The sequence below is a fragment of the Narcine bancroftii genome, chromosome 1 (genome assembly GCF_036971445.1).
Source record: "Narcine bancroftii isolate sNarBan1 chromosome 1, sNarBan1.hap1, whole genome shotgun sequence".
Lineage (NCBI taxonomy): Eukaryota > Metazoa > Chordata > Chondrichthyes > Torpediniformes > Narcinidae > Narcine > Narcine bancroftii.
Window position 1 is genome coordinate 288,807,875 of NC_091469.1, and position 11,469 is coordinate 288,819,343.

The 11,469-nt window shown below is 44.3% G+C and overlaps 1 protein-coding gene across 3 annotated transcripts in view; it reads left to right on the forward strand.

Moving 5' to 3' along the window:
- The window catches only part of kiaa1549la (KIAA1549-like a), a 156,035-nt gene that overhangs the window by 137,419 nt on the left and 7,147 nt on the right, over window positions 1-11,469 (forward strand). For all 3 annotated transcript variants that reach the window (XM_069903026.1, XM_069903031.1, XM_069903036.1), the window contains exons 19-20: window positions 519-652; window positions 9,360-9,505. In XM_069903026.1, the coding sequence (XP_069759127.1) occupies window positions 519-652; window positions 9,360-9,505 (280 nt within the window). The remainder of the gene's footprint in view (window positions 1-518; window positions 653-9,359; window positions 9,506-11,469) is intronic.

Below are 11,469 nucleotides of genomic sequence, written 5' to 3' on the forward strand. Positions count from 1 at the left end.
AGACAATGTTAATACCATCCGATTGGAGAGTGCCCAGATGGAAAATTAGGCGGTAATCGTCCAATTTATGGGTGACCTTGGTTTGACAGTACACGAAGCCATGAACAGATACGTCCACATGGGAGTGAGGTGCAGAATTGAAATGGTTGGCTTCACATTGTGATTTTCTTTCAATCACAGTGCCGGTGGACTTTCATGTTTTACTAATGCAATATACAAGACTTACTTCAGCTTTTGTTTTCCGCAAGGCCAACAGAGTCACCATGAACATTGTTTGGCATCCCCAACAATAAGAGAAAAAGAAGCAAAAGGGAATCACTTCAGAGACACTGAGTGTCCCCTGGATCCTATGTCCAATGGCCCCTCTGGCCACTCTCTATTGATGAGGATTCTCTTATTGATATTCTGTCAGCTGTCTGATTATTTGTGCCCTCCCTTCCTTTGGGAAGTGGGCCTGTTCAGTTGGTGAGGTTTAGTTTGAAACTGACCATGAAAGTTTTCTTTCTCTGTGACCGCAGTTCCACCTCGGAAAACAGCAACAACACCAGGGCTGGTGAGGGGCTCGGCTCCGACCAGCCCCACCACGAAGCCCCCTACGTGTCCGTTTCCAAGTCCGTTGGCCCCGTGGAACAGTCGGCCCCAAATTACTCAGGTGAGGACTTGATGACCAGTCAGAGGCTGTGTCTCATAAACCCTCCTGTCTTTTTCCTGAAGGTATCTGCTTTTACATAGTGCCTGTTTTAACTCCAGGACAATGTAAGAAATTAATTGAGGCCACAAGGCGTGATGGCTGGTAGAGAGTTGGAAAAATAGTAGATGGTTTGTAATTCAGATTTGTTGTCAGAGAACATACACGACATCACATACAACCCTGAGATTCTCTTTTTTGCAGGTGAGGCAGAATTGCCACTAATTGGTAGTGTAAAAAATAACTGTACACAATGTACACATATAAATAAATGAAGAAATGTGCAATACAGAGAGAAAAATATCAATGAAGTGTAAAAGTAAGTGTCATTAAATTAGTTTGTCGTTGAGGAGTCTGATGGTAGAGGGGTAGCAGCTGTTTCTGAACCTGGTGGTGTGAGTCTTGTGGCATCTATACCTTTTTCCTGATGGTAACAGCAAGAACAGAGTGTGCCCTGGGTGGTGTGGATCCTTGATGATAACTGCTGCTCTCTGATGGCAGTGTTTCCTGTAGATGTTCTCGATGAGGGCTTTACCCGTGATGTCCTGGGCTGTGTCCACTACCTTTTGCGGGGCTTTACATTCAGGGGCGCAGTGAGATTCCAGAAGAAGGGCACAAGTAACCGACCTTCCGTGATATTGTTTGGCTTGTGGATAGTTAATGGGCAGGACTCTCAGACGAGACCCTTTCTCCCTCTTCGTAACGGTACCGCAGAATATTTTATACCTCATTGATGGGGCGCACGGGCCTGCTCCATTGCTTCAATGTTACACTGGGAGCACCAGCCACAGCATTAAACTCCTGCCCTGGGAGCTGAGCAAACCATGGTTCATTGGTCCAAAGGCAGGAGGGTCACACACAGCATCTCCGAATGCCCTGCAATGGTGGGGAACCATTCACGTCTCCCAGCTTCTGAACCTGTGTCAAAAGATATTATAGACATTGTAATAATCAATTTTAGTAGATGACAGGATAGATAGATAGATACCGTAGATCAGGGGTAGCCAACCTTTTAATCTTACATTTTTAATTTAGACATACAGCACAGTAACATGCCATTTCGGCCTATGTGTCCGTGGTGCCCAATTAACCTACACTCCTGGTACGTACACGTGGCCTGAAATGGCTTGTTACTGTGCTGTATGTCTAAATTAAAAATGTAAAATTAAAAGGTTGTAGAAGGACAAAGAGATAGACTAAGATAGATTGATAGACAATAAGATAGATTAGTAGATAGACAATAAGATAGATTGATAGACAATAAGATAGATTGATAGACAATAAGATAGATTGATAGACAATAAGATAGATTGATAGACAATAAGATAGATTGGTAGACAATAAGATAGATTGGTAGACAATAAGATAGATTGATAGACGATAAGATAGATTGATAGAAGATAAGATAGATTGGTAGACGATAAGATAGATTGGTAGACGATAAGATAGATTGGTAGACGATATGATAGATTGGTAGACGATATGATAGATTGGTAGACGATAAGATAGATTGGTGGACCATAAGATAGATTGATGGACCATAAGATGGATTGATGGACCATAAGATGGATTGATGGACCATAAGATGGATTGATGGACCATAAGATAGATTGATAGACCATAAGATAGATTGATAGACCATAAGATAGACTGATAGACCATAAGATAGACTGATAGACCATAAGATAGACTGATAGACCATAAGATAGACTGATAGACCATAAGATAGACTGATAGACCATAAGATAGATTATTAGATGGACATCAATAGATTAAAAGTCAAAATAGAAATGGTGGAGGAACTCAACAGGGCCTGAGGACTTCCTCAAAGAATTTTGTCAAGGCATGTCTGTGTTTTAACTGCAATTTAGTGCATCGCCTCAGTAGTTCAATGACAGCAAAGTTGCCTTGATCTTGATTCCTGTTGATTGATGTATGTAGACAGAGACAGATATTGAGGTGGGGACACAAGAACTACAGACACTGGAATCTTGAGCAAACAAAGAGAGCTGAAGGAAAGAGATTCAGGCAGCGTTCGTGGAGAGAAACGGCCAGTCAATGTTTCAGGTCAGGACCATTTATCAGATATTGAAATGTTTGGATATTTCAATATATATATTTAAACTGATGGGGGCAAATATTGAGGAGATGTACCTGAGGAGATTGGTTGGGGGAGAGATTGGGAAATGGATACTGATGTTGACTACAAAGTGCGAGTGCATGAGCTGCCTCACCTGTCTGTGAGTATGTGCGTGTGTGTGTGAGTGAGAGAATTTGAGTGTGTCTGTGTGTGTGTGTGTATGAGAGAGTTTGTGAGTGTGTCTATGTGTGTTTGTGCGTGAGAGTTTGTGAGTGTGTTTGAGTGTGTGTGGGGGGTGTGTATGTATGAGAGAGTTTGTGAGTGTGTGTCTGTGTGTGTGTTTGTGTGTGAGAGAGTTTGAGTGTTAGTGTGTATTTGAGAGTTTGTGAGTGTGTGTGTATGAGAGGGTTTGTGGGTGTGAGTGTGTATGTGATTGTGTGTGTGTGAGAGTTGGTGAGTGTGTTTGAGTGTGTCTTTGTGGTTTATGTATGTGAGAGTTTGAGTGAGTGTGTTTGAGTGTGTGTGTACGAGAGAATTTGTGAGTCTGTGTGTCTGTGTGTGTGTGTGTATGAGAGAGTTTGTGAGTGTGTGTGTTTGTGTGACAGTGTGTGTGTCTGTGTGCTTATGTGTGTGTGAGTTTGTGAGTGTGTTTGAGTGTGTGTGTGTATGAGAGAGTTTGTGAGCGTGTGTGTCTGTGTGTGCTTATGTGTGTGAGAGTTTGTGAGTGTGTTTGAGTGTGTGTGTGTACGAGAGTTTGTTAGTGTGTTTGCAAAGCCTCAGGTACCTGGTGGGTGCTGCCCTCTAGTGTGCAGTGTGATGTCTTTTGGACCTGAGCAGGCTCCAGTCATTCATCTGTGAATCCTTGGACACAAACTGCTGGCTTCTCCTTTCCAACATTGTTCATGTTTGATGCAGCAGGTTGCTGCCTGTCCGTGGAGTTCTGGGGAACAAAATTAAGCATTTTGGTACTAATTTATTCAGCTCATGTTTTGTCAGCTTAAGATAAGAGGTAGTATTCTAATTGAGGGGTTTCAGAACACAAAGGATTCTTGGGCGAGTGACCAGAGAAGAAGTGTTTTGTTTGACTGGTGGGTGGGGGGAGGGTAGATTTGTTACCTTCTATGTTCAGCACTGGCTATGAGGGGTTGCAGATTCCAGGGGAGCCAGAGATGTACACAAGTGATCAGAAATGGGGAGAACATCCCCCCTCCCCCCAGTTGGGAAGGAGAAGCAGAGGGGACCACCCTATCAGAATGGTGACCAGAGTGGCAGACCAGTGAGGGACTCAGCAGCTGAGGGTCCCACACTGGCTGCGGTCGTCTTGAGGTCGGAGGACCATAACAGGCTGCTGGAGTCTGGCTTGTCAGAACCAGGTATTGGAGCCAGGATTCGAAAGGGTGCTGAGGGCAAGAAGGGTTCTTGGGCGCTGAAGGCTTCCTGATCACGTTGGAGGATTGGACCTGGAGCTCAGTGGCTGGTGGATCGAAAAGAGGGTCTGTGCAGCTGCGGAGGCTGCAGGAGTGCTGGAGGAGAATCCACGGACACTCAACGACTCCGGGGGGACTCTTGTCTGCTTCTAAGGGGTGCCAAGCAACATTTATGTCAGCTCTTTGTCCACCTTACAGCAGACAGAAGGAAATGTTGTGTAATATTACATGTTCTGCACTATTACATAATAAAAGGATCGTAATCATGAATCTTGAATATGATATAATGAGTTTATTGTCTTACACGTTGTACAATGTACATATGCATCAAAATTCTTACTTGCTGTAGCTGAACTGGTACTTTGTAACAAATCAGTGACAGTTTCTTCGTCTTAAATTGAATTAGAAAGAGATAATAAATAGTGCAAGAAAAATTGGGCTTACAAAAGTGCAGCCTGTTCTTTAGATGAACGACTAAAGGCTGGAAGTAAAATATCTCTTTTTTCCATAAAATATACAACTTTTATAAGCCACATCCAATGGATTACTCTCCAAGTTCATTGTCACAGAGCAGTGAGAAAGTTGTTTTGCAACCAGTCCAGCCCGACATCCCAGGCTGAGTATACAGTAAAACACTGAAGTGCAGAGTTAGAGGTCGGTCAGTTCAGGACAGAAGCGGCAACATTTCACCAGGGGGGATTGGGGGGGGGGGGGGGGAGAGAGAGAGAGAGATGCAAAAATATTCAGCAGGTCAGGTAACGTCTGTGGAGGGAGAAATGGTTTCAGGTTTCAGGTGAAACCAGCTGTTTCTGGAAGATTGCTAGTCTGTAAGAAATTCTCAACACTGTGGTTGGAGCTTGCGCTGTGGTCGAGCAGGTGATTTAAATGCCACTGGGACAAAAGGGGAAAATTTATTCGATAAATCTGCTAGGCCACAAGGATCATGATAACAACATCCAAAAAGAGTATTTATTCAATGCAGTCCCGCTGGTTAAGGCAGGAGTTATTGTCCATCCTAAATACTCCACACTATTCCAATTTTTTTAACAATACAGCACGGTAACAGGCCTTTCCAGCCCATGAGCCCATTTACACCCTAATTAACCTACAACCTCATATGTTTTTGAGGGCGGAAAGAAACCGGAGCACCCAGAGGAAACCCACACATGTCATGGGGAGCACGTACTTGCAGAGAGTGGTGGATTCATACCCTGGTCACTGGCGCTGTGATAGCACTGTGCTAAATGCTGGGCTAATCGTGCTGCCCACTATCTCTGACGGTAACCACGTCACTGAGGGGAAGACCAGCAGAAAGCACCAGAAACTCTCAGCAGATCAGGCAGCCTCTGTGGAGAAAGAAAACGAGTTAACGCTTCAGTCCTTTGTCCAAACTGTAAAAGAGAAAACAAAAACACTTGCAAGTTGCTGAGAGGAGGGGTTGGTGGACAGGGATCTGAATCCCACCCTATCAGAGCTATTCCCTTTAGTTTACCCAGCTCTCACCCCATCCTCTTTGCAACAAAACAAACTTGTATTTTTCTCTTTCCCAGTTCGATGAAGGGTCTTCAACCTGAAACGTGAGCCCTGTCTTTCTCTCTCCACAGTGACTTTCTCAGAGTTTCCAGTAAATATTCTATTTCTTTATTTCAGATTTTCAGCATCTGCAGTCGTCAAAGTCTCTGGGTGTTGACATAGACAACAGATTTCCTTTCCCAAGGGATGCTGTTCATCCAGTTGTCTTTTTATTATTGGCACCAGCTTTTAATGCTACATTTATTTAATTGATTGTAAATTCCTTGGAGCTGTGATGAAATTTAAGTTTATGGTTCTATTTCAGTCAGACATCTGGTCTGGTCACACAAATCACTGTGCTCCATTGGTCTGTGTGACTGGGGCCCTGCGGTTCGGTGGTAAGCAGGTCCGTCCCCTCGCAGCGCCAGTGACCTTAGCTCAAACCTGACCTCCAGTGCTGTCCGTGTGGAAATCATTCACCCGAGAGACAAATTGTGGCCGGGATATTTTGGTGAGTTGGAAGCTAGGAGAATTATGGACTGATCCTCTTGTAATGAGGCCATATTGAAGTATTGTGTGCAGTTTTGGTCACCTAACTACAGGAGAGAAACTGTAGCAATAAGATTGAAAGAGTGCAGAGAAGATTTACAAGATGTTGCCGGGACTGAGTTACAGGGAAAGGTTAAATAAGTTTGGACTTTATTCCCTGGAGCTTAGATGAAATTTGATAGAGGTAGACAAAATTACGTGGATATAGATAGGATAAATGCAAGTAGGCTTTTTCCACAGAGGTTAGGTTAATGCAAACCAGAGGACATGGGTTAAGGGTGAAAGGGGAGAAGTTTAGGGGGAACTTCTTCAGACAGAATGTGGTGGGAGTGTGGAACGAGCTGCCAGCTGAAGTGGTTAACATTTAAGAAGAATTTGGACAGGTACCAGGATGGGAGCTATGCAGGGCTATGGACTGGGTGCAGGTCAGTGGGACCAGGCAGGACAATAGTTCGACACAGACTAGAAGGGCTGAAGGGGCATGTTTCTGTGCTGTAATGTTCCATGGAACATTTTGGAACTTTTTGGAACTTCATGGCGAAATCCTTCAAAGCCCAGGACCAGTTTGCACCTTCAATGCAATCCCTATCCACACAAAAGAAACAAAAGCTTTGAATACCAGTTTAGACAGCCATTCTCTACAGTGTCCTCAGCCTCCCTGGGGGCCACAGCACATTTAAGTAAAAGCCTTGTTTTCTTTTCACCTCATGTAACATAAATAATTTTAATGTAGTCAGAAGGAGAGAAGTACAGCAGGAACCAACTAAATGACTGCTTCACAGGGAAAGGGGCCCAGAAACTTTGAGCAGAGTCCTAAGGGTGGTCATAGCTGAAAATATTTTGAGAACAGCTGAGCAAAGGTGCAGAGGCTGTTCAATTCCAAAGACTGACAAATACATGCACAGGAAATGGGACTAGCTGAGAAAGTGTGGTTAGCATGGGCTAGTTGGGCTGAAGGGCCTGTTTCTGTGCTGCAATCCCCACCTCATGACCAGGCTAAAATAAAAACAGTGAATGCAGGAAATGATCTACTTGTCAGGCAGCATCCGTGATGGGAGACACAAAGGTAACATTTCAGGTCAATGTTCTTTCATCAGAAACAGGACAGGTTTCCTCCAATCTGAAATATTAACTCTGTTTTTCTCTCTCCACAGATGCTGCCTGACCTCCTGTGTATTTCTAACATTTTCTGTTTTAATTTCAGATTTCTAGTGCCTGCTGTGTTTTGCTTCTGAATTTCTCAAAGGTTGTCAGATACTGAATTTTTCTGCGATGTTTAAAAAAGTGCAAATATTTTGCAATAAAAAAATAAATTTCAAAAATCCTCAGAGCTAAATCACTTGCAAGAACTTTCAAATTTTGCAAAACAATTCCAAATCTTATAAAAAAGATGTTGGCTGCATTTTTTTGGAGACGGCCAACGTCATCAAGGACCCCCATCACCCTGGCCTCAACCTATTCTCACTGAAGACCAGCACCTCTGGGTTCAAGAACAGTTTCTTTTTAACAGCTATTGGGCTCTTGAACTTCCCCCGTTACACAAAAGGACTGTCTGCACTATTGCAAAGTCACTTTTTTTGCACCAGGATAACAGTGAATATTTATATTCATATTTTTCTATGTATTGTCTTTTTTAAGTCAATTAAGTATACATTTTAAATTGTTTTTGTGTTTTTTTTAAGTTTGATTTAATTTGGACAATACAGCATGGTAGAAGGCCCTTCCAGCCTATGGTTAACCTGCTAGATCTGCACGACTTCGAACACGCCAGCAAACCGGATCCCCCAGAGGAAACTCACGCAAATCACGGGCAGAACTAACACACTACTTCCAGAGTGTGCTGGATTCGAACCCGTGTCACTAGCGCTGTAATAGAGTCGTGCTAACCAGGCTGCCCCAACATCACGTACCTGTTCAGCAACAGCACTCAAACATTTTGCTGCATGTGGACATTGTACAATGTATATTTTAAACTTTGGACATTTTTCTTTGGCTTGGCTTCGCGGACGAAGATTTATGGAGGGGTAAAGTCCACGTCAGCTGCAGGCTCGTTTGTGGCTGACAAGTCCGATGCGGGACAGGCAGACACGGTTGCAGCGGTTGCAGGGGAAAATTGGTTGGTTGGGATTGGGTGTTGGGTTTATCCTCCTTTGCCTTTTGTCAGTGAGGTGGGATCTGCGGTCTTCTTCAAAGGAGGTTGCTGCCCGCCAAACTGTGAGGCGCCAAGATGCACGGTTTGAGGCGTTATCAGCCCACTGGCGGTGGTCAATGTGGCAGGCACCAAGAGATTTCTTTAGGCACCTCTTCTTTGGTGCACCTCTGTCACAGTGGCCAGTGGAGAGCTCACCTTATAACACGATCTTGGGAAGGCGATGGTCCTCCATTCTGGAGATGTGGCCTACATACAGCTTGGTAAAAGGCCATTGTGTCCCATAAGCCCGTGGCGCCCAATTAACCTACACCCCCAGTATGTTTCAATAAACTCATTATCATAAAAAAGTTTAAATGCAAATTAAAAATCCAGTAGAAATTTAACATAAATTAAAAAGTGAATTTTTGAAGGTCATTATATTAGAATGTCTCTTTGAAGTCCATATCTGGGGCTCTGTTTTCAATCAGAGAAAGCTTTGGCTGCAGGATTTCTCATTGGGTGTGGTATGCTGTCTGATGATGTCCAAGGGAACTCTGACACTAGCGTATTCACAATGCAAGCATCAGGCGCGACAGGATGGGGCAGCAGGTAGTGCTGCTCCCTTGCATTTCCACTGTTTCCTCTCAAGCTCTGGCACTGTCAGTGCGGAGTTTGCCCGTCTTCCGAGTGACCCCCTGCATTTCCTCTTGACATCTGCATGCGCAGGTAAACTTCTCACTGCAGACTGCTGCCTTTGAACTGGCCTGTTCCCATTCTGCTTGCCAACCAATGGCAGTGCTGCATTGCCATCTCATTAGCATTAAAGGGACATCAATCACGCAGCTGTGCTCTAGATATCTCTGCCTGCAGGGAGATTGTGGGGTCGTGAAGGCAGGTTGACCCACTTTTGCGTGGATTTTCTGCTGGGAATGTCGGAGGTGCTGAGTGCTTTTGTACACTTTGTTTCTGCAGGTAGCTCAGTCCCAGCGGTTTACGCCATACCAGCAAACAGATCCGGATTCCCAAATTATTACATTCCGGCACCTGCACCTTACCGTAATCACGCCTGGGTCCCCTACATCAGTGACAGAGAAGGCCCAAGTCCCTGGGAAGAGAACGTACGTATGATTGGGCATTGATGAATGTACCTGTTTTTATTTTCTTGTGATATAGAAGGCCATTTACCCACTGTGGTAATGCTGCCTCACTGTGATCAGTTCTTTCTCACACACACACGTCCTGTGACAACAAATTGCACAGATTCACCACCCTCTGGCAAAAGAAATTCCTCCTCATCTCTGTTCTAAGCCGAAACCATGTCGAGAGTGTTTGACAGCTCTTGGGCTGTTCTTAATGGAATTTAGGAGAATGTGGGGAGGGGATCTCAGTGAGACATTTTGAAAGTTGAAAGACGTGGAACAGAGTAGATGTATAAAGGTTGTTTCCAAGAGATGGGAGAGTCTAGCACAACTTCAGGTTTGAAGGGCGTCCCCTCAGAACAGAAACGCAGAGGAATTTCTTCAGCCAGAGGGTGGTAAATCTGTGTAATTTGTGGAGGCCGGGTCGTTAGGTGTATTTAAGGCAGAGATTGACAGATTCTTGATTAGCCAGGGCATCAAAGGTTGTTGGGAGAAGGCCGGGCAGTGGGGCTGAGTGGGAGAATGGATCAGCTCATGATGGAATGGAGGGGGCAGATTTGATGGGCTGAATGGCCTATTTTCTCCTATGACCTATCGTCACAGTAAGAAAAAGTACAATGTTAGTAATATTGCTATGTTAAAGAAGGGATATAAGATAATACATCAGTTAAAATGAGTGTAAAGACAGAATATGCTGGGAGCAATCTGGCAAGACGTCACCACATATCAACCCCATGAACGTTCTTGGAGATGAAGAACTTGATCAGAGGCACAGGGATTATGCTTCTCACAGCAAAGAAGGTTAAGGGGAGATTTAATGGATGCTTAAGTTCAAGAAAGGCTATATAAGGCTTTGTTTGCACTTCTCCTTGCCCAGTTGTATGGAACACAGCAATGATTTGGAAGGGGTGCAGAGGAGATTCATCAGGATGTGGCTGGGACTGAAGGTTCGAGTTATGGTAAAATTGTAGAAGACATTGGTGAGGCCAAATTTGGAGTATTGTGTGCAGTTCTGGTCATCGAACTACAGGAAAGAAAGAAAGAGGGCAGAGAAGTTGCCCGGATTTCAAGAACTGAAATCCGGTAAAGTTAAAGGTTAATCAGGTTAATATTTTATTCCCTGCAGCATAGAAGAATGAGGGGAGATTTGATTGAGGTATTTAAAATTATGAAGGGGATAGATAGAGTAAACGTAGGTCAGCTTTTTCTACTGAGGGTAGGTGAGATACAAACCAGAGGACATGGATTAAGGATGAAAGGGGAAAAGTTTAGCGAGAACATGAGGGGGAACTTCTTCACACAGAGAGTGGTGAGAATGTGGAATGAGCTGCCAGCTGACATAGTGAATACAAGGTCAATTTTAACATTTATGAAGAATTTGGACAGGTACATGGATGGGAGGGGTTTGGAGGGCTATGGACGGGGTGCAGATCAGTGGGACTAATGAAAAAAATTTTTTTTAGACATACAGCATGGTAACAGGCCATTTCGGTCCACTTTACTCCCCATTAACCTATGCTCCGGGTACATTATGATTGGTGAGAGGAATCCGGAGTCCCCGGAGAAAATCCATGCAATCCCGGGGAGAATGTGCAAACTCCTTACAGACAGTGTGGGGCTCGAAATCCAGTCCGGTCCCTAATGTTTCAGCCTCCTCCACCTTCCCTGGCAAGGCATTCCAGGTCCCCACAACTCTGTGTTTAAAAAAAACTTACCCCTGATGTCTCCCTAAATTTCCCTCCCTTCACTTTGTACATATGTCCTCTGGTGTTTGCTGATCTTGCCCTGGGAAACAGGTGTTGGCTGTCCACCCTCTCTGTGCCTCTCATAATCCTGTCATCCTCCATGCTCCAAAGAGAAAAGTCCCAGCTCTGCTAACCTTGCCTCATAACACTTATTTCCAATCCAGGTAACCTCCTGGTAAATCTCCTCTGCTCCTTCTC